General features: G+C 42.1%; 1 protein-coding gene across 7 annotated transcripts in view; it reads right to left on the bottom strand.

The window, feature by feature from the left end:
• Nucleotides 1-13,892, bottom strand: part of LOC140717229 (chemokine-like protein TAFA-2) — a 100,492-nt gene extending 86,600 nt beyond the window's left edge. The window contains exons 1-2 of one of the 7 annotated variants that reach the window (XM_073030567.1): nt 13,299-13,867; nt 317-368 (exon numbers count right to left, since the gene is read on the bottom strand). Coding sequence is in view for 1 of the 7 variants with exons in the window: in XM_073030570.1 (XP_072886671.1) it covers nt 13,299-13,338 (40 nt within the window). In the remaining 6 variants the exon portion in view is untranslated. Of the gene's footprint in view, nt 1-316; nt 380-13,298 lie in introns of all 7 variants that reach the window. The other 6 variants (XM_073030566.1, XM_073030571.1, XM_073030569.1 and 3 more) reach the window with 6 other exon arrangements.
• Nucleotides 13,893-23,538: the final 9,646 nt, after the last annotated feature.

The following is a 23,538-nucleotide window of genomic DNA, read 5'->3' on the forward strand; positions in this document are numbered from 1 at the left end:
TCATGGAAACACTCCTGTGGCTTTGGTACACTTATCTCCAGCTTCCTTCAGCTCATAATCTTAATCACTGAACTTCTTTGTTTCCTTGATAGTGAGAGTTTCAGCTATTCAAACTAGTAATATCCTGGACAAAATGCCACTAACATCTTTCCACCACTCAAAACATGCCACTAAACTGAAGAAAAGTCACAATCAAGCTTCAAACACAGCGTTCTATATAAATCCTTACATAAACACTCACTCACTCAGAACTAACATTCTCCATTTTTCAGTCTAATCTGCCATTTCCTGGCCCTTAGTCCATCAAATTGCTTACCTCCTTAATCTCCGTCTTCTGGCTGAGTGAAGCTATGGCCACCGGATTACATCTGAAGAAAATCTGCAGTTATTTGAAAGGAGCGTGGAAAGAGATTGGATTATTGCAAAACCATTATGTAAATTGTGCAGGTTCTCATTGGAAAATAAAGGGTTGAGTTCCGATCCGGCTGGTGCTCGAGACTTCAAAGTGACTAGATAATATGCTGACCATGATGAGCTGTTTCACCTTGTCCAGAGCAGTGGAACTAGAGACCATAGACTGAACTTGAAATGGGAACGAATTTAAAATTAAACTGCCGAAGCAATGTGCTGGCGAACGAGTGGTCCGGGCTCCACTGGGAGGTAGTATTGATTTATTCAAATTCAAATTCAAGAAATAATATTTTGGGTAATATTATATGAGTAATTTGAGATATGACATATGGTGCGTGTGTGTGGAAAAAAGATACAGGATAGATTTAAAGCAGACTGCCAACTCACTCTTACCTGTTAATGTCAAAATTACCTACATAAAAGTGCAAAAATTGAAAGGGATAAAATGGGTTTTCAGTTTTGATTAAATGAATTCTAAACATCAAAATTCACAAAGGCTTGGTTTAGAAACTAGCACAAGGATTTTATGCAATCATACAAAGAAAACTAATTATGTTCAGACAATTGACAAAAGAATCAGGGAGAACTTTTCTTTTTCTAATACTGTGTCTTGTTCTCATCTGCGACGCATCCCTTAAAGGGCTGTGGAAGCAGATTTAATAATAACTTTCCAAAGAGAAATGGCTGCATAAGTACAAACACTTCTAGCACTATTGAGGAAAGAACAATGGCACGTTTAATTGCAAAGCTCTCTGAAAGAGCCACCATGGGTCTGATGGGTGTAAGCTCTCCTTCTTTGCAGATCATTTTACAAAAAAAATAACTCAGTTGAGAATAATAACACAAAATACAGTGCACATAGTACCAGGAACAAATAGACTCACTCAAATAATGAGACAAAAGCCTGCAAAATATAATACCTGATGTCAAAAAGATTTATTCTATTCTTTGAAATGTAACCTGAATTCAACCATCCTGGGATTTATTAGGGTGATCGGCTGATTGTGCTGCAGTTAAAAAGAGGAGGAAATAATGCCCGAGGTAATGGTTTACAGAGACACGTTCAAAATCAAGAGATTTTCAGGGAATAGTGAGGAGGCCAAGGATGTTTGGGGAGGAAAAATAAGTTTGAACAGGAGGCTGGAGTCATGAATTATTGATGATCTAATTGACATTTTTTTAAAATTTGCGGCTTATTAATAGGAGTATGGTAGCAGAGCGTTAAGCTAATGGACTACTATCCAGAGACCTGGACACTTGATCAAGAAACAAGTGTTTGTAACCCCAGTCAGAGAATTTAAAGTCACATCATTTAATAAATTTGTAATGAAAATCTTATACCAGCAGCTGGAATCATTCTAACTTGTATCAAAAACCCCATCTGGTCCATAAATATTTGTTGGGGATGGAAATCTGTCATCCTTATCCAATCTAGTCCACATGTGGCTTTGGATCCACAGATGTGGTTAATTTTTAATGGCCTTCGCAAGTCACTCAGCTCAAGAGACAAATATGGATGGACAATTAATACTGGCACAGCTGATGAATGAATAAAAAAGTCTTTTACCTGTTCTTTAGTTTAGCATGTACAAAACCATTCAGATTTAAAAGGTGACAGTCACACTGAAATGGCAAGCAGTGTAATAACTAATCAACCTGTTGTGTTCAGGCAAAAAATATTTTTAAACTTGTTGGATGGATGCTACACCACATCAAGGCAATTCAACCTTACTAGCTTTTTAAACTTCAATCAAGCCGATTTCCCTGTCTATAACCATCTGCTTTTAGATAAAGATAAAGACGAGCTTTGTTTGTCATATGTACATCTAAAAATTGAAACAGTGAAATATGTCAAGGACCAACACTCCGAACATGAGCCGCGGGGGGGGGGGGGGGGCAGCCCGCAAAGCCACCGTGCTTCCAGCGCCCACAACTTACTGACCCTAACTCATACGTCTTTGGAATGTGGGACGAAACCAGAGAACCCACAGGAAATCAACGTGAGGTCGGGGAGAACGTACAGACCCCTTACAGACAGCAGCAGGAATTGTACTCGGATCTTACCAAAGGCACTGTTGCTACTGGTGGTTCTATTATATTGCTTCTACTTAGTTTTCCAGTACTTGCTGGTAGTGTAGTGATTAGTACAAGGCTTTACAGTACAAGTGACCCAGGCTCAATTCTCGCTGCTGCCTGCAAGTCACATAATTTAATAAATTTGTGCAAGGGTACATTCTCCCTGTGACTGTGTGGGTTTCCTCCAGGTGCTCCAGTTTCCTCTCACAGTCCAAAGATGTACTGGTTGGTAGGTTAATTGGTCATTGTAAATTGTCCCATGATTAGGCTAGGATTAAATTGGAGGATTGCTGGGTGGTGTGGTTCGAAGGGCCCATTCAGCACTGTATCTCAATAAATCAATGAAGAGGTGTTGCGTCACCTGCCGTAGTAAGTAGTTTAAAGCAGCTCTTAAGTGAAGTAGAAGCTAACAGTGGCAGCAATACCACGGGTCCATAAGAAAAGTTCACTACCTCAATAGCCCTTCGGCATTTGCATTACGGGTTACAAAATCGAGACAGGTAGATGAGCTACAGGGCTTTGCCACCGTGATTTATTTGATTGAGGTTCTGATTGGCTACTTTGCTTTCTCTGCTCCGCGTACAAATACATCTACATGCAAATTAGGAGACAGAATATGCTACGTTCCCCCTTAAGTCTCTTCTGCCATTTAATCAGATTGCGTGTAACCTCTTTATTACACTTCCTCCTACCCAGACTAATCTTGCTTATCAAATACCTACCGTATATATCTCAGAAATATTCAAGGACCATTTTCATTGCTTTTGGGGAAAAGTTTCAAATATTCAGGATCTTCAGAAAGAAGATTTTCCCATCTCTGAACCTGCCTTAAATGGGTGACCTCTTATTTTTAAACAACAGCCCTTAGCTTAAGATTATTCTGCAAGTGGAAACATCCTCTCCACATCCACCACGTTAAGTCCATTAGGATCTTGTGTTTCTACGAAGCTCCCTCGCAATATATTGTGTGAGTACAAACACAACCCACCCAGTCGATATCATTAAAAAAACAGCAGGAATCACTCAGTGGGTCAAGCAGCATCTGTGGATTCGAAGAGATGGTCGAGGTTTCGGGTCGAGACTCTGCATATCCTGATACTGTGGGGCAGCAAGGTAGTGTAGAAGATAGCACAATGCTATCACAGAACCACACTGACCCGAGTCCATTCCCACCGCTGACTGCAAAAGCTTTCGCGCTATTCCCGTGACTGGCGTGGGATTCCTCCAAGCGCTCATGTTTCCTCCCACATTCTATAGACGAATGTATCAGCAGATTAATCAGCAGATGACAGTGGATTTCAGGAGACATCCCTCCGCTATATCTCCCCTCACAGTCCTCAGCAGCCCTGTGTCCACCGTGGAGAATTTCAGGTTCCTGGGAACCACCATCTCTCAGGATCTGATGTGGGAGCAGAACATCAGCTCCATCCTGAAGAAGGCCCAGCAGCGGATGTATTTCCTGCGGCTCTTGAGGAAATACGGTCTGCCTCAGGAATTGCTGCTGCAGTTCTACACTGCAGTCATTGAGTCTGTCCTGTGCACCTCCATCATTGTGTGGTTTGGAGCCGCCACCAAGCAGGATAGAACCAGACTACAGCGCACAGTGAGGACTGCCGAGCGCATCATTGGAGCCTCCCTGCCCTCTATTGTGGACCTGTACTCTTCCAGGTTGAAGAAGAGGGCGGGGAACATCATAAAGGACTCCTCCCATCCTGCGCACGGACTGTTTGATCTGCTTCCGTCTGGTAGGCGCTTCAGATCCCTTCAGACTAAGACTAATAGGCACTGGAGAAGTTTTTTCCCTACTGCGGTCACTTTGCTGAACAGTTAACTGCCGGTTAACTGTCGGCTAACTGTCGGCTAACTATTACTTGGATTGCACTACCTGTATGTATAATCTATATTTTCATTTATATTTATCATTATTATTGTTATGAGCAGAGAGACAACATCTGCCGGAAGTAAATTCCTTGTATGTGCATAGGTACTTGGCGATTAAAGTCTGATTCTGATTCTGATATGGGTATAAGTGGGTGGTATGGGTCTGTTGGGCCACAGAGGCCTGTAATCTGCTATATTTCTGAATAAATAAAAATAAACTTGAAATGATAACCACGTTGCCTGCATAGGTGCTCCTTGAATTCCTCCAGCAGTTTGTTTATGCTTCCGACTCCACTGTCTGAATTCTCTTTTGTCACCCATATAGACGTTAGTCCAGTTAGTATTCCTTAAACAACTTCTGATGCATTAACTCCTATATTTCCCAATGCCGCTTATGACTTGGTGACATTAGTCTTGCCTTAACTATCAGAAGGTTCACACCCCACTCCAGATAAAAACACTGTCTCATCAGATATTTCAGTGGAATGAATCACTTCTGTGGTGCTAATATCTGTCCTATGATTGGAAGCTCACTGTACAGACCGTGCTGGGGAAATTGAGATAAGAACAGAGCATTTTCCTCTCTGTTGGATTATTTATTGGATTATTTCCTGAGCACATTAGCTATTATTGCTTTCTGCTAGATACAGGAACATAAATTATGCTTTATCAAGCCAGCAATATTAATAAACAACCGAGAATGATTTTTGTCAAATAAAACGAGCATTAATATGATACCAGAATTGAGGGATTATAACATTGGGTCAGAATAAACAGTCTGAAGCTCTTTCTTTCCATTATACATTTAGTGGCCACTTTATTAGGTACACCTGAACTCCTGCTCCCCTTAATGCAAATATCTAATCACCCAATCGTGTGACAGCAACTCAATCCATAACAGCATGCAGACACAGTCAGTTGTTGTTCAGACCAAACATCAGAACAGGATGGAAACATGATCTCGATGACTTTGATCGTGAAAGGATTGTTGGTGCCAGATGGGGTGATCTGAGTATCTCAAGTCACTGCAGATTCCCTGTGATTTTCACACACAACAGTATCTAGAGTTTACTGAGAATGGTGCAATAAACAAAAAAAAATACATCCATTGAGGTGCAGTTCTGTAGGCAAAAGCATCTTGATAGTGGGAGAGGTCAGAGAAGATTAGCCAGACTGGTTCAAGCTGACAGGAAGGTGATAGCAACTCAGATAACCATGCATTACAACAGCAGTGTGCAGGATGTCTCTGAGTGCACAACGTGTCCAACCTCGAAGTGGATGTGCCACAGCAGCAGAAGACCATGAGCATACAATCAGCGACCACTTTATTAGGAACATCTGCTCATCAATGCAAATATCTATTCAGCCAATCCTGTGGCAGGTACTGAATTCGTAAAAGCATGCAGTCATGGTAAAGAGGTTCCGTTGCTGTTCAGACCTAAGATCAGAATGGGGGGGAAATGCGTCCTAAGTGACTTTGACTGTGAAATGATTGTTGATGTCAGACAGGGTGATAGGGGAATCTCAGAAACTGCTGATCTCCTGGGATATTCTTGCACAACAGTCTCTAAAGTTTACAGAGAATGATGCAAAAAAAACTGGTGGTTCTGTGGATAAAAACATCTTGTTAAGGAGAGAAGTCAGAGGAGAATGGCCAGACTGGTTCAAACTGACAGGAAGGTAGCAGTAACTCAAATAACCATGCGTTACAACGGTGGTGTGCAGAAGAGCATCTCTGAATGCACAACATCTTGAACCTTGAAGTGAGCGTCCTGCAGCAGCGAAAGAGCATGAACGTACAGTCAGCAGCCACTCTATTAGGTACAGGAGGTAACGAATAATGTGGCCACTGGGTGTAATTCTGAAGGGGGTAGAGAAGAGAAAACCCGGGGCATGTTTCTGCTGCGGCAGATTTCAAAACTAGTCCATAACTCTACAGTATTGGTAGAAAAAATCCAATAAGGAAATCAAAACAAAACGTCTTCAGCCAGATTAGTAAAAGAGGTATTTAGGGCAATAAAGTTAGGGAAGTAGGATGTTGTAGGGAGTTACCCTGACGGGAGTGCAGAACATTAATTAAGAGAAGGCTTGTGTGGCAGAATCAGGCTTAATATCACAGACATATGTCATAAAATTTGTTGCTTTGTAGCAGTATTATAGCACAATACATTAAAATATATAAATTACATTAATAAATATATATAAATAAATCAAACTTCTGAAGGTGCTGATGCTTTTTTGCGGAAGTGGGTGGTGGTGGGGGAAGTCTTTGCTTTGCTGCTGCTTGTGCAAGGGAAGGGAAGGGGGCTTTGGGGTTCCAATGTTTTTACTGTCATTCATTTTTGGGCACTCTTCTGCTTTCGTGTCTGTGAAGAAAAAGGATTTCAGGATGTATATTCTATACATCTCTCTGATATTAAATGGAACTATTGAATATAGAGAGTAAAACTAGTGCGGTAGTGTTCATTATCCATTCAGAAATCGGAGGGTGGAGGATTAGAAGATGTTCTGGCTTCAGTACCTCCTCCATGATGGTAGCAATGAGGAGAGGGCACACCATGGGAGATGAGGGCCCTTAATGATGGATGCTCGCCTTTGGAAGATGTCCCCGTGGCTGGGGAGGCTGGTGCCCATGACGGACATGATGCGCATCAACTCCAGCAGAAACTAATTGCAGATCTGCCATTATTTAAAGGGAACATGATGTTTCTACCTTGAACATTAAGATTTGATGAACTTTATTTACTTTAGTAATAGCTTTAGTAGGTAGTTGAACAAGCTAGTTTTCAGTTCTGATTGAACAAAAACTGTCGAGTAAATATTTTATGTGATGCACGTTTTTGGGTCTGTTGGGATTTGTGGATTTGATTGACAGCTTTGTCTGCTATGAAAATACAGGTCAGGTTTATAAGGGAGACAAGGGCTGTGAGCCTGTTTTATCCCTTTTGAAGGACAGATTTTCAGCAGGTCCTCTGACTGCTGACTTATCTTTGACCTTTTCTCCCCATGGACATTATAGCACGGAAACGGGTTTGTGATTCTCCTCGAGTACGAGCCCTGTTCCCAAAAACAATGGAATGCAAGAAGCAAATGGTAACAGAAAGATGTGTTTTACAGCTGAGACTCACACAATTTCATAAAATCTCTTTCAAAGCAGAAATGAACTTCAAACCCGTGCAATGCCTAGTTTTCATGATCAGAATAAGGGAGTATTCAATGTTATTATTAACCTGTAAATCATCCAGCAACTTGATCATGCTGAGGCAGAAATACTGATAATCCCATAACCATTTCTAGATAATTTACACTTCCTCACTACTAGCCTCCTGAAAAAGCAGCTGATCCTAAACCCTCCCTTGAGTTCCACAAATTTACTGCACCAGCACATTAATTACCAATTAACCTGATCAGAAATGTTGGAATCAAAATTGTACATTTATAATGACGTTTTTGATCCTACAATATCGCTCAACCTCTCCACACTTGAGGCAGCACAACAGAAACAATGGAAAAGCAATCCTTCAGTTACAAAAATATTATTAAATCACATTGGTCATGTTATTCAAATTTTCAGGGTTCCATTTTCTTTCCTACTTTCCATTCATGGCTTTTTCCCCAATTTCTCTTAATTCGATTTTTCTTTCACCTTTTTCTTTGTATCATGTCCAGTTCACTTTACTTTCTCTTCCATTATTCCTAATTCTATTTTTGTCAAACCTTAAATTTCATTGGGAAAGTAAACTGGCCTTTAGTCTTAATATTTTCAGGTTTCCCAAATGGTCCATTATCAATTTGCACTTCCAGCAATTAACAGATCAAAGGGAGTTCAAATCATAGTAAGAATCCTTGCCTCAGCCAAATGTGAGTTATTATTTTAATATATTGACTAAACCATTGGATCTCTCTGCCAATTTACTCTGCTAAGCAGCTTCCTGGTTAGGGTACAATTTCTTTCATTACATTGTGTGCCAAAGTTTTATAGTTAAAACAGGAACCATTGGAAAGTTCTCCTGCCCTCACTCAGTACATAGACATCAAAGGGCTTGAGGACTTAATGCTGTGGCTCTACAAGGCATTGGGTCAGACTGCATTTGTGATCAGTCTGTGGCCACTTATCTAACATGCTGGCATTGGAGAGGATATAGAGCAGGGTCACAACAGTGATCCCAGAATGAAAGGGTTCGTGTGTGGGGAGTGTTTGATGGCTCTGGGCCTGTACTCACTGGAGTTTAGAAGAATGGGGAGGGGGAGGGATACATTCAAACCTTTTAAATATTGAAAGACTTGGATAGAGCGAAAGCGGAGAGGATGTTTCCATTAGTGGGAGAGTCTAGGACAAGAGAGCTCAACCTCAGAATAAGTCCTTTGGAACAGAGGAATTTCTTTAGCCAGAGGTGGTGAATCTGTGGAATTCATTGCCACAGACAGCTGTGGTGGCCAAATCATTAAAGTGAAGATTGATTAGTAAAAGTATTAAAGGATACCTGAAGGTAGGAGAATGGGGTTGAAAGGGATAATAAATTAGCCATAAGCGACTTGCCTAATTCTGCTCCTAAATCTTAGGTCTTCTATGCAAAGACCCTGAAAAACTTTTTACCACAGCCGTTCAATTCACTGGTTGAAGCCAAACACTGCACTAAGTAACACATATAGGTATGTAACTGCTTGCTCTCATACTCACTTTTATTCCGCTATTTGGTATCTACCAGTTCCCAACATTTCTCATCTGCCAAAGCATGTTGGAAAGGTTCTCAGAGCCCATGCTGTAGCATGCCAGATACTTACAAGCTGCAGATATCTGCTTGCTCCTCCACATTGAATCCAGCTTTTCTCTGAGGAAAATAAACATTCCTCTTTGAGCCTATCTTGACTCTTTAGTGTTAATGACAGGTTGGTGAAGAACTGGGTATTGTATCGCTATATCAGCCTTTTTAGTAACCAGTCTTACTGATTTGGAATTCCTCTGGTAGCTCACTTCTCATGTCCTTTGCAGATATGGCAAAGTCGTCTTCAGAAATGACACTGCAAGATTTAGCCCCCAGCCATACCTACAACCTTTCCCAATAGGTGGCTATTTTGGTTCCTAATTGGCCCAGCACTCATCTGGTAATATTTTTAAACTGGCAATAGGGCTATAGGACCCTCATGGAATAGAAACCTGATCTCCTGACCATTAATCTGGAGTCATGACTTTAACTCCTACCATGGCAGATGAAGTTAAATTCAAGTAATTAAACTGAAATTAAAACTAACACCAGCAATAACAAACCTCATCTCAGTACATAGCTATGAGACAACTGGAGAGTAGGAGAATGAAGGGAGATTTGATAGAGGCATATAAAATGATGAGGGGGATAGAAAGGGTAAATGCAATCAGGCTTTTTCCACTCAATTTGGGCAAGACTAGAACTAGAGATCATAGGTCAAGGGTGAAAGGTGAAATATTTAAGGGAACCTGAGGGAGAATTTCTTCACTCAGAAGGTGGTATGAGTGTAGAATGAGCTGCCAGTGGATGTGGATTTAATTACACCATTTAAGAAAAGTTTGGATGGTATATAGGTGGGAGGGGTAAGAAGGGACCTGGTTTGTGGAACTAAAGAGATTGACAGCTTGGCACAGACCAGATGGGCCAAAGGGCTGTTTCTGTGCTGTAGTGAGCTATGATTCTATGACAACCGAAAATGTCTTTAGGAAAGGATGTGTTCTGGACTATATGCAACTGCAGACTAATCAACATGGTTGACTTTAAATGCTTCAGCTATCAACATCCTATGAATAAATAAAAACATACACTTATAAAAAGATTATTCAGTCCATCAAATGTGTCTCCCAGTCAGTCTATTTCCACAACAGTCTGGAATGTCTCTTCTTTAGCATGACTCTCATGCCGCTCATTCTGATGGAACAAGACATTATTCCTCATGAAAATTCTTACATTGCACTTCCAAAGCACGAGAACCTGAACAAAATTCACTAAGGAGAAAGAATGGCTAAACGACCTCTGTTCCCAAAACCACCCCGGGACAGCAGTTCACAAGGTTTTCAACCACATGCTGGAAGTTAAAAGGTTTCAAATGAGAAATTAATCCAAAGTTTCTCAATAATGGTTGTAATCTGAGAAGGATTGTGATATATTTTGAACAGTATTTGGATCTATAAATTCCTGAGAAAATTGAATTACAAATTCAGTGGAGATATGGTAGGTGAAATCATTTCTTTCACAACTGTAGGGTTTTACCATCTGTTTACAAAATTGCCTTATTTCGTATAGATAGATACTGCTGATTAGAACTTGGGCCAAGTAAAGCATGTGTAAAATGCATCCAGGGTAGAGCTACACCACTTACTTTTTATCCTCTCATAAACAGAGCAAATATTAAATGGAGTACAGATTCAATTATCTTCCCAAATGGAGTATTCTCTTGGTGTCCATGCCGCTGCCTAACCTGACTGTCCAATGCAGTGTTATTCTGCTGCTAACAATATGTTTGGTGGAAGGCTGCCTTCAGAAAATGAAACCAAATTGTGACTACATGATAGCATAGCGATTAGCATTGTGTTTTACAGTGCCAGCAATATGGGTTCAATTCCCGACATTGACTGCAAGCAGCTTGTACATTCTCCCTGTGACCACGTGTGTTTCCTGCAGGTGCCCCATTTTCCTCCCACATTCCAAAGACGTACGGGCTAGTAAGTTGTGGGCATGGTATACTGGAGCCAAAAGTCTAGCAATATTTGCGGGCAGCCCCCAGCACATCCTCGGACAGTTTGGTCGTTTACGCAAGCTACCCACATCACTGCACGTTTTGATGATTTGATGTAATGTGACAAATAAAGCTGATCTTATTTTATAATCTAATGTTAATCTGTTGGAGGAAAAATTGTTGGACCACGCAACGATCTTGAAGAGCAAAAACCTGTAGATGCGGGAAATCTGAAGTCACAGTGGACATCTAAGCCATTGGGTGCATCTAAAGCAAAGATTGATGGGTTCTTGATTGGTATAAGGATTAAGGGTTAAAGAGAGAAGGCAGAAGAAAGGGATTGAGACTGAATGGCTGAGTCAAGGGAAGAATGCTCTAATTCTGCTTGTATGTCTTATTTAATCCTTATGTATAGTTAGGTAACTCATGAAGTGTGGCCATGAATGAGTGGGCAATGACAATTCACCTGCAAAGACTTCATGGAACTATAGATATATCATTTTGATTGGCCAGTTTAGAAGTTTCATGGACTCTTTAACCTCATTCTTATTCAAACACCTCCAAAGCTTTTTACCAGTAGTGCAAAAAACAAATATGCGGGAGTGGGGAGGGTGAGAGCAAGAAGAATTTCAGGAAAAGTGGGGGGGAGAGAAAGTAGAAAAGAGAAAGAAGGGAGGAAGTGAGGGAAAAGGGTGAAATAGAAAGAAAAGAGGAAGGGGTGAAAGAGGGATGGAGACATGAAAGAGGGAAGGAGTGAAAGACAAGGCCACCCCCCATGTTGACAAGCAGGATATAGATGAGTTGAACTTCCTCCCTGGTTGGTAACATTAAGCTCCTGTATAGGTGCCACAAACAAAATGCTGGAGAAGCTCCATGTCTCAGACGGCAGCTCTAACAAGAAATGGACAAGCAATATTTTCGCCCACATGCTGCCACCCACTGAGTTCCTCCAGCTTCTTGTTTGGTGCTCTAGATTCCAGTATCAACATCCTCCTGTGTCTCTACAAGTGGACAGTAGTGTCAGCATGTCCTACTCTGCCTCCAAAATGCACTCCATTAACTTCTTTTAGCCAGAGCACAGTGGATCTGTGGAATTCATTGCCACAGAGTTGCAGTGGCCAAGTCATTGGGTCTATTTGAAGCAGAGGTTGATAGGTTCTTGATTAGTCAGGGCATCAAGGCAGGAGAGAAAGCAGGAGAATAGAGTCCAGAGGGATAAGAAATCAGCCATCATGGAATGGTGGAGCAGACTCCCTGAGCCAAATGGCCTAATTCTGTTCCTATGTCCCATGGTCTTACATTTGTACCTTTAGCAATAACAAGCAGAAACATTTAGGATTGTTAAACAGACCCTAATGCAGTCAGAAATAGAGCTAATTTAGTTTCATTACCACTTCAAGCATCTTTATGTTTGGGTCTATTGTAAGAACAGGTCGGATATTATACAAGACTTCATCTATTCTCCTGATTGCAGAAAAGGTTAAAGGAAAACTTCAATATTTCAAGGGCTGTTGACAGGGATGAACTGTTTCTAACCATAGCCTGAAAGAGCGCCAGAGGCAGATTCAATGGTAACTCTCAAAAAGATAATTGAATGATGGAGATGCCTGCTTGGCTTTGAAGGAAGAGGAGGCCAGGAAGGTGGGGCCCATTGAAAAGCTCTCTCACCGGGCCCGCACAGGAACAAGGGGACGAATGCTGACCGACCTTTTTTTAAAAAAAATAGGACAAACTTTGTGGCTAAAAACGTATTCCTAGTAAACTTAAAGGAAATTCTATTTTTTCCCCTCGTAGAGCGGTTGGAAGTACGTGATGAACCGTGGAGCTGGTGGCTACTACACTGATTATACGTGCAAACACACACAGGGCTTAACGGTATCGCACAGCGAATACTAGAGCGAACTTCAAAGTGAAAGTCGGTCCACAAATTACTCCTATTTTAAAGCTTCCCTTAGAAAACGTGTTACAGAGCCGCCGAGAATGAACCTCCAACTAAGATTCACCAGTTCCCGCTAGTTGCATAGCGTGAAGTGGAAAAATCCAATTGTTCATGGGCTGGACATTTGCTAGCGCTGACCTTCTCCCCCGTTTCCATCGGCAGAATCCGAAGACATAAAATGGAATTAATTATCGCAGCACACTGCAATGGGTGTTGAATGTCATTTAAAGTTCCCAAAGGACACAGAGCCTCGGGTAGCGTCTTCCCCCAGTCTCCTCTCACTTACCTGTTGTGCGGGTCTGAACCACCGGCCGACCTCCGTCCATTCAAGTCCTCCCGGCAGCCCCGATCATTCTGGGTGAGTCTGAGACGGGCGCTGGCAATGCCGCTTCCTCTGACTCCGCTCCTCTCAGCAAGCGGGGGATATTCGCCCCCAACCTCGCCAAGCGCAGAATTTTGGAAGGGATGCTTTCCGGAATATAATTTCTTCCAACTTTCAATATTTCACAGCGGCGTCGCCTCTCTAAAAGTCTTGACTTAAATCTCCGGAAGAAAATAGGAAATCGTACGAACAGGAGGGCGAGTGAGTCCAACTTCTCTTACGGACGATCAGTGGTTGGAATTTGAGCGAGTTTCCCCTGCGCGGCGAGATGCTGTAGGTAGGGGGCCGATGTTGGTTTCACAGTTTGTATGTCTGTACTGTTTACCGGAGGAAATAAGCTCCTTCAGATGCTGACCTTGGAGCTGTTGTGTGATGTGTGATCTGTGGTTAGAGAGAGGGTGAACCGGAGGGAGTAGGGTTGGGCTACGCGGCTGTTGCTGATGTTGTCTTCGCTGAGGGACTCCCCGGAACTTCATGCGCTGGGCCACAGTGCCACTCTACGCCCGTTTTAGCAAAGTGCAGCCAACAGAATCAATCCTTTCCGAGAGAAGACAACTCACATCGAGAATCAAAGATCACAGATCAACTTTACTCGCCATATGCGTTAACATGCATTAAGGATTCGGTGTGGCGTGTGGTAGTCAGGGCGCGACGAGCAACCAAAAAAAAATCAGCATTCAACAATTGTAAACACTATATATTCTGCAGATGCTGGAAATCCAGAATAACACACGCAAAATGCTGAAGGAACTCAGCAGATCAGGTTGCATCTATGGAGAGGAATAAACAGTCATATTTCGGGCCGAGACCCTTCATTAGGACCTGGGTCTCGGCCAAAATAATCAACCATTTTTCTCCCTTTCCACACACACCTCTATCTATTACCCCCGTCACTGCACTGTGGACACTTTAAACCACAGGTTTATAATGTTCTTACAATGTAAATACATGCTGGCATTTATTCATGTACGTGCATTATACTTCATATCCATCCCTTAACCTTTCACTTTATTAGCGTATATATAATTCCTTATTCTTTATAATTGTTGAATGCTGTTGTTTTGTTGCAAGTTGCACCCCGACTAACTCACCACAGCAAATTCCTAACACACGTAAATATATATGGCGAATAGAGTTGAATCTTGATCCTGGTACATCCTTTGCACATCCGCTCTCTTAAGAATCGTATGTTTTAATCTAGACCCCTCTCACACCTCTGAATTCCGAGAGATAAAAGTCTAACCTTTCCTCAGCAGGCAGCTCGCTATCTCCAGACCCAAGTCTGGGAAACCTTCCCTGAACCTTTTCCAGTGTATTGACACCCCCCCCCCCCACCAATTAAATAAGGAGGCCGACTTTGTACAGTGCTTAAAATGTGAACTTATCAATTCCATATACAGTATAACTGAAACACAACCTCTCTATGTTTATGTTCACTTCCCCTAGCAAAAGAAGTAACTTTCTGGTACCTTTCTTATTTACGTTGTGCTCCTGAATGTTAATCTTTTACAAAGCATATACCCAACTTCCTCAGCACCTCAGTGCAGTGCAATCGCTCACCACAGAGATCATAAGCTTTGTTACGTTCTACCTCATTTTTATGCCAAAATGGACAATTTCACCTTTTCCCATTTTCCCAACTTTTGATGCTGTGCTCTTTCAAATATCTTAGCATGTTCACTTGACCCACAACATTATGTTCCACCTTCAAAGAAGACAGATTCAGGAGAACGCACACCAGTCCTCATTGAGGGGTCAGCAATAGAAAGGGCGACCAGCTTCAAGTTCCTGGGCATAAACATCTAACCTGGCCCCAACATATTGATACGATCATGACCAACGCATGACTGTGGCTATGCTTTATTATGAGTTTGAGAACATTTAGAATAGATCATAAGACATAGGAGCAGAATTAGGCCATCTGGCCCATTGAGTCTGCACCATCATTCAATCATGGCTGATCCTTTTTTCTATCAGCTCCTCAACCCCAGCTCCTGGCCTTCTCCCCATAACCTTTGATGCCATGTCCAATCAAGAACCTATCAATCTCTGCCTTAAATACACCCAACTACCTGGTCTCCACAGCTGCATGTGGCAACAAATTCCACAAATTCACCACCCTTTGGCTAAAGAAATTTCTCCACATCTCGGTTTTGAATGGGTGCCCCTCTATCCTGAGGCTGTAACCTCTTGTCCAAGACTCTACCACCATGGGAAACATCCTTTCCACATCTACTCTGTCTAGGCCTTTCAACATTCGAAAGGTTTCAATGAGATCCCCCATCATCCTTCTGAATTCCAGTGAGTACAGACCCAGAGCCATCAAATGTTCCTCATATGATAACCCTAGAATTCCTGGAATCATCCTTGTGAACCATCTCTGGACCCTCACCAATGCCAGCACATCTTTTCTGAGATGAGGGGCCCAAACCTGTTCACAATACTCAAAGTGAGGTCTCACCAGTGGCTTATAAAGCCTCAGCATCACATCCTTGTCACCTTTGACTAGCAAATTTCTACAGATGTATTGTGGAGAGCCTTCTGATTGGTTGCATCACCACCTGATATGGAGGCTCCAATGCCCAGAATGGAAAGAGGCTGCAGAGGGTTGTAGACTCAGCTATCTTCCACAGCAGGGATAAGCCTCCCCACCATCAATGACATCTTCCAAAGGTGGTGCCTCAAAAAGGCAGCATCAGTAATTAAGAATTCTCACCTTCAAAGACGTGCCCTCTTCCATTACTGCCATCAGGTAGAAGATACAGGAGCATGAAGCCACACACATAACATTTTAGGAACAGCCTCTTCCACGCTGCCATCAGATTTCTGAATGGTCCACGAACACAACCTCAGAATTCCTCTTTTGCATTGTTTATTTTATATTTTATAGCAACTTAGAGTATCCATTTATGTCTTGCACTGCACTGTGGCCACAAAAACAGCAGATTTGATCATATATATCAGTGCTGATGACCCTAATTCGGATTCTGAACACCAGTACTTGACTTTCCTTTCACAAGACCGTGGTGACTCTGCATCAAGTAGAACATCCTCAGAATTTTCATGAATTGTAAAGATCAACAACAAATAACAACCTCCAATTTATCAACTCAGGACATCTTACAAGCTAATGAACTACTTTTGAATTTTATTTACTATAACATACAGTACCATGCAAAAGTCACATATATATATATATATATATATATATATATATATATATATATATATATATATATATATATATCTAGGGTACCTAAGGTTTTAGTACAGTACAGTAGTAATTTCATGTATTGCATAGTAATGCTGCTGGGAAAAAAAGCAAATTTTATGACATATGTGAATAATGGTAAACCTGATTTTGATGTGGGTCTCTATTGTGGACTGGGAGTGGGAAGGAGGCAGAGAGAGAGAGGAATCATGGTTGGGAAAAGGGGAAGAGAGTGGGAAGCACCAAAGGACATTCTGTAATGATCAATAAACCAATCGTTTGGAATCAAATGACCTTGCCTGGTATCTCGGGGTTAGGTGTGTCTGCACTCACGCCATCCCTCGCCATTAGTACTCCTCGGCAACCTGTCCCACACCCCCTCCTCCAACAGCAATCCACCCTCACCATTCCCAACATCCTTTGCTCCCACCAGACTTATGAACTTGCTGTCTGCTCCATGTTGACAAATACAGTTCTGTACAAAAGTCTTAGGCACCCTAGCTATACACCCGTGCCTAACGCTTTTGCACGGTACTATATACAAAGGAATATCAGCAATTTAGACCACAGCAAGATGCAACAAACAGAAGTGTGTTCATGATCAGACGGTAATGATGTCCAGTGGGTGATTATCCAGACAGTACCTCTGTTCTTTGAATGGGACTGCGTTACTTTACTCATCCAGCTGAGAGACCAAAGAGGGTTTTGGCTCACATCTGAAAGATTATAGATTAGCTTTGTCACATGCACATTGGAACATACAGTAAAACGCGTCATTTTCGTCAAAGACCAACACAGTTCCATGACGTGCTGGGGGCATACTGACCTGTATGTCTTTGGAATGTGGGGGGGAATGTGCGGACTTCTTACTGCCAGTGGTGGGAACTGAACGTCGATTGTCAATCTCTGGTGCTGTAGAGCGTTATACTAAACACTACATTAGCATGCCAAGCTGAGTATGTCTGCCAAGATGATCTGCTTAAATCTCTGCAATGTAACCTAAACAATATCCTAATATCTGTCATCTGTATGTTAGAAAAACACTCAACCGCATAAATAATGAGTTGAATGATTCCTGTGAAAATTCATTGATAGGAGAGAAGAAAACACAGAGTATTCTGAGGGTCATGACTGCTGAGCTGTATCATTGTTCAAGTTCAAGTTCAACTGTCGTTCAAACGTACATGAACACCCATGCATACAGCCAAACGGAACAGCGTTTATCTGGGGCCAAGGTGAAAAAAACACAGCACTAACAGTCATACAAGCACAAGGCACACATAGCATATACAAAACAGCAGAAAAATATAGTCAGTCACACAAAAACAAGAGTCCAAGTCCCTGAGTCCATGAATGTTGCAGCAGTCTGCAGTTGAACACAATACATCTTGTCTTCTGCTGGGTGAACGCTAGAGGATAGCACTAATTCCAGCAAGGACGCCGTGCCACACTGCATCCTGTGGCGCGTACTGACTTTGACACCTTTCTCCTGGGCGGCTACAAGTAAGCGACACAGTGGTGTGAGGCCCAGTCTTCACTTAGTGATTGAGTCAATAGCATACCATTCAGAGTCTTGAGAGGTTCTTGTCATCATTCTTCCTCTCAGCAATTCTCTCATACATGAACATCTTTTCTGTGCCTAATTATATATATTTATTTCTTTTTCCATGTGTCTGAAGGCACACACTAAGTTTCTTCCCCTCTGCCATCTGGTTTCTAAATGGACATGGAACCCATGAACGCTACCTCACTATTCTTTTTTAAATTTTAATTTCTGCTTTATGCACTACTTATCTTAATTTAACTGTTGAATATACATCTATATACTGTATATACACACTGTAATTGAGCTTTTTTTCATTTATTTATCATGTATTGTATTGCTGCCGCTGTTTACAAATTTCACTAAATCTGCCGGTGATATTAAACCTGACTCTGATTCTTTCATTTCCTTTGACATTTCTGGGTCACTCTGGGTTGGTCACTTGTTCAATTATCTGTATCAGTTTCTCCCTTACTCTTTTTTGTCAGTCCCTTTATTCCTAGGTAGGAGATATTTAGATAGGCCAATCTAGAGTGCAAACTTGGTCAGCATAGACAAGTTGGGCCAAAGGGCCTGTTTCCACCTATAAATATATGACACTCAGACTGTAACTTTATCTTTATTCAGCATCTGTCTCCCACCCATCTCTCATTTCCATATCCATTTATTTCCAATTTTCTACTTGCAATTTCCATTATTTGTCCCCATCCCCAGAGTCTATCACTGTTGCTTTCTCTTTCTGTGTCAGACTCTGTATTAACAGTTTCACTTGTTTCTATCTCGATCACTGACTGTGATTCCTTATTCCTTTGTCTTTTACTCTGCCTCTGCATTTCTTTCTATCATTCAGACTCCATCCCTGGTTCTTGTTCAGTTCCTCTAATTTCTACCTCCCTTTCTGAGTCACCATAAGATGTATGTGCAAATGCTGTCCTTTATAATATACTTTGAAAGCAATAGAACAAACAGGATACATTTTTTAACCAGATTAGGAAACGAAGCTGAGCCAGGACATAGGTCATAAAAAGTGGCAGAACAATTATCAGGGATGTCAAACTCATTTTAGGTCACGGGCCAGATTGAGCAAAATGCAGCTTCATGCGGGCCGGAGCAGTCGGACGCGTGCGAACGCAGCTTTCGTTGCCTCCGTTTTTTCAGCCTGCTCTCATGTGTCTCAGTCTCTGCTAGAACTACAAAGTGTTTCACTTTACAAATTCCGTTTCTTATGAAGAAGACTGCCGAGCAAGACTGCCGAATAAACACTAAAAACCCTGAAAACCTGGTACCTGAATAAACTCAGCATTAGCCATATCATACGCCATAGGCGCTTCGATTACTGGGGCCAGCTTTAATAGTAATTAGATATTATCTCGTGGGCCAAAGATAATTCCACCGCGGGCCGGATTTGGCCCGCGGGCCTTGAGTTTGACATATATGAATTAGGTAATAACATAAAATCTGACAATTGACATCCTTCATATAATATCTAGAGGTTTTGAATGTGAAAATAAGGAGATAATGAAGCAATTACAAAATTGTAATTGGATCGCAGTTGCATTATTGAGTGTGTATTTACACATCGACTTTAAAAGCAATTGAGAAGAAAATTCACTAAGGTTGCGCTAAGAATCAGAGATGAAGAGATGTTGGTGTATTGGAGCTTCATTCATGGCAGTTATAAAGTTAAAGATGACCTGATCTAGACCCTCTGGACCTCAGAGTGCTGGTCAGATAACTTTCTTGGTGATCAGGGAGATAGTGCAGCAAAGCAGATTCCATAGCTGTTGAAAAGGGAATGAGCATTCCACGGATTCTATAAGGGGTGCAGTAGGTAACATATTCAAACAGGTGGCACGATAGTGTAGAAGTTAGCCTAACACTTTACAGCGAGGTTCTCCCAATGACTGTGTGTGGTTCCTCCGGTTTCCTCCCACATTTCAAAGATGGTCAGGTTGGTGTTAGTGTGGTGTGAGCATGCTATGTAGGTACCAGGAGCCTGGCGACACCTGTGGCCTGCCCCCAGCACGTCCTTGAACCATGTTGGTGGTTGACACAAACGATGACTTTCACTGTATTTTCAATGTTTCGATGCACATATGACAAATAAAGCTAATCTGCTCTACTCGTTACTTACATAATGTTCAATTACCCTAACACTGGCCTCGGTTCAGCAGTAAAACTCTTGTCATTAACCGAGGCTTCCAAACGGTGGCTAAACATTCTAATTCCCATTCCAACATGTCAGTCCATAGGCTCCTTTTGTGCCAAGATGAGACACATCTGTTTGGGTAGCCTCCAACCTGATGGCATGAATATAGATTTCTCCTCCTGGTTAAAAAAAAAAATTCCCTCTCCCTTCTCTCTTCTTCTATTCCTCACTCTGGCCTCTTACCTCTTCTCGCTCGTCTGAAACCTTCCCCTGGATCCCCTCTTCCTCCCGTTTCTCCTATGGTCCACTCTCCTCTCTTATCAGGTTCCTCCCTCTCCTGCCCTTTACCTTCTCCGCCCACTTGGCCTTACTTTCTAGCAATCCTGCTTCACCTCCCCCACCCCACCTTTTTATTCTGACATCTTCCAGCTTCCTCTCCTGTCCTTTACCTTCTCCACTCACTTGGCCTTACCTTCTAGCTATCCTCCTTCACCTCGCCCCCCCCATCTTTTTATTCTGATGCCTTCCTACTGCCTCTGCAGTCCTGAAGAGGGTCTCAGCCCGAAACACCGACTGTGTCTTCGTTCCCATAGAAGCCCAGTGATCTGCTGAGTTCCTCCAGCATTTTGCGTGTGTTGCAAAGAATAAGGAATTCATTCAGACCACACTTGGAGGATTGAGGACAGTTCTGGGCACTCCATTATAGGAAGGATGTGGATACTGTGGAAGGGTGGAGAAGAGCTTTACCAGCTACCTGGATTTGAAAGTATAAACTGCAAGGAAAGACTAGACAAACTTGAGTGGTTTCCCTAGAGTGTTATAGGGTGAGTGGAGACCTGGTAGAGGTTTTTAAAATTATGAGAGGCATAGATAGGGTAGAAGTCAGAATTGTTTCCCCAGGGTAAAAATGTCAAACACCAAATTACATGTTTAAAAGGTTGAGGAGGGGGCAAAGTTTTCTTTAACACAAAAAGTGGTAAGTGAATATGAAAGGAATGGAGGGATCTGGGTGATACACTGGAAGAAAAAAAGAGAAAATCTGCAGATGCTGGAAATCCAAGCAATGCACACAAACCAAGCAATACACACTGGAAAAAGACATTTAATATAAATTGATTACCAAGACCAGCACGACATTGTGTGCTGTACTGTTGCATGCATGCTGATGTGTTTTTGCACGTGTGCACACCCACACCGTAAATGCAACCACAGGCTTGCGTTCGTACACTTGCATGCTTCCAATTGGATGAAGAAGCTGTTGGAAATATAAAACGCAGGACGAAGAAAAAAATGGGTGATAACATACAATGCCCTGTGTTCACCACTGGGCAAAGTTAATATCTGCCCCACTTTCTTCACGAGGAAAAGTCATCATCAAAAAGGAGTTTGTTTTGCCAGCTGTTTGGTTCTTGGTGTCCTGCTGCCCCTGTGTGGCAATCTCATGAATTGCCTATAGGAATCAGTGGGGATTTATTCCAAAATCTGATGCAAAATAAATGTAACTTGCAGCAAGAAAAACTTGGTAAAACTCAGGGGGGAAAAGTGATCTTCTAACACAGGCCATAGTATTAAGTTAGGAATATCAAAGTCTCTTGATAAATCTACTGGCATGCAGTTATCTGCAGTTCTGTAACAGCAAAATTTCAGTGTAACGCTGGAAATCCAGTGTACAGTTTTGAACAATAGACAATACTCTATTTTATTTTCCTGTACCCATTATTATGAATGACATTGTTTGCACAATATTCCTCTGCTCTAGTGCCACCCTAATACAAGATTCCCCTTGCCTCCTTGGGTCATTGTATACATTTCTTCCTCGTCCTTCCTCTCCAGTCACCTCAGCTCTTGCAGCTGTTGTCTCCTCACTTCTAACTTCGGTGGTTCTTGAACTGAAAAGATTAAACAACAAGAGACCAAGACTGTAGTACCTTGACATTAGATTAAAGGATGCTCCTGTTGTAAAGGTATGCATTTCTGAGGAGATGCTAAGATTAGGAGGGAGAAATCATTTCCTCTGGTGCATGGGTTCCCAACCTTTTTTATACCATTGAACAATACCATTAAGCAAGATGAACCCCAGGTTGAGTACCCCTGCTCTAGTGGGACGTGACCCCAGAATTCTGTGATTATGTTGAGAACCATTTCTTCACACAACAATCAGAAAGAAGTGTCTGGATCATTCTGTCCCACCAAAAAAACATCCTAACTCTTTCATAGGTGGCCCAAGCCTGGCAGCGAAAGGAGGCGGGTTGGGCACGGGGCTAGCAACCCCATCTCGCATACAACCCAGTGCTACAGAAATGCCAACAGAAACTCCAAAGACCTCATCCCAGGAAAAGGAAGGATGGTCAAGGTGGGGTACACCTGGGGACAACTTGAAAGACTAGCCCAGGATACAGGACTCCGGCGAGACGCTGTCAGAGCCCTATGCGCCAAATCGGCTCAAGTAAGCAAGCAAAAAGAGGAATGATTAATAGAAATTTTCAAAACCAGGGTGATGCTTGTAACTAAACAAAGTGTATGATGTACCCACTGCTGAGGAGACTGTCATGTCCATCAGTAGAATATCTTAAATAGAAAGAGGTAAGTCACTCTCCCTGTGATAATGGCTTGGATGGTAGAAAGCAGAGCCAGCTTTGACTGCTTGCTAACGTGCTGAGGATAGGAATGGGGTGTTGGTGTGATGGATGGGTGAATCAGGGTATTGGTTAGAGAACAGTCCTTTAGGAATGATTTAGGAGGAAAAGATGGTGTGAGCAATAGATTGGAAGTGTCAGAAATAGTGGACAGAGATCTAGAGATGAGACGATGAGAAATTCTCTGTGTCTTCGGGACAAGATGGAAGGTACAAAAGCAGAGATGTGGGACTTTCCTCCTGCCTTGTTAATGGGGTCCTTGCTTGCACAATCAATAAACCCCGTTAACTAGATGTTGGGGAGGGGGAGTCTTAAGTAGAGGGAAGCAGAGCATCAGAAATAAAACTTTATCATCAGAGAAGGTCAATGGAGATGGAAAGCCCCTCTTAAAATCTGTCACACTGGTTTTCAATCAGAGGCAGAAAGATCCCAAATCCTGGGTGTTGTTGAGCTTCGAATAATCCTCTGATTCATACCCCACCCTGACACAACCTTCCCTCTTGCTCACAGAAAGTGGAAGAGAGGTAACTTTAGAATTCTGGCTTTAACAAAATATGTATTTTCTAAACCAAAGAATTGGATATCCCTTAAGTTAAAGAGTCAAT

The sequence above is a fragment of the Hemitrygon akajei genome, chromosome 27 (genome assembly GCF_048418815.1).
Source record: "Hemitrygon akajei chromosome 27, sHemAka1.3, whole genome shotgun sequence".
NCBI lineage: Eukaryota > Metazoa > Chordata > Chondrichthyes > Myliobatiformes > Dasyatidae > Hemitrygon > Hemitrygon akajei.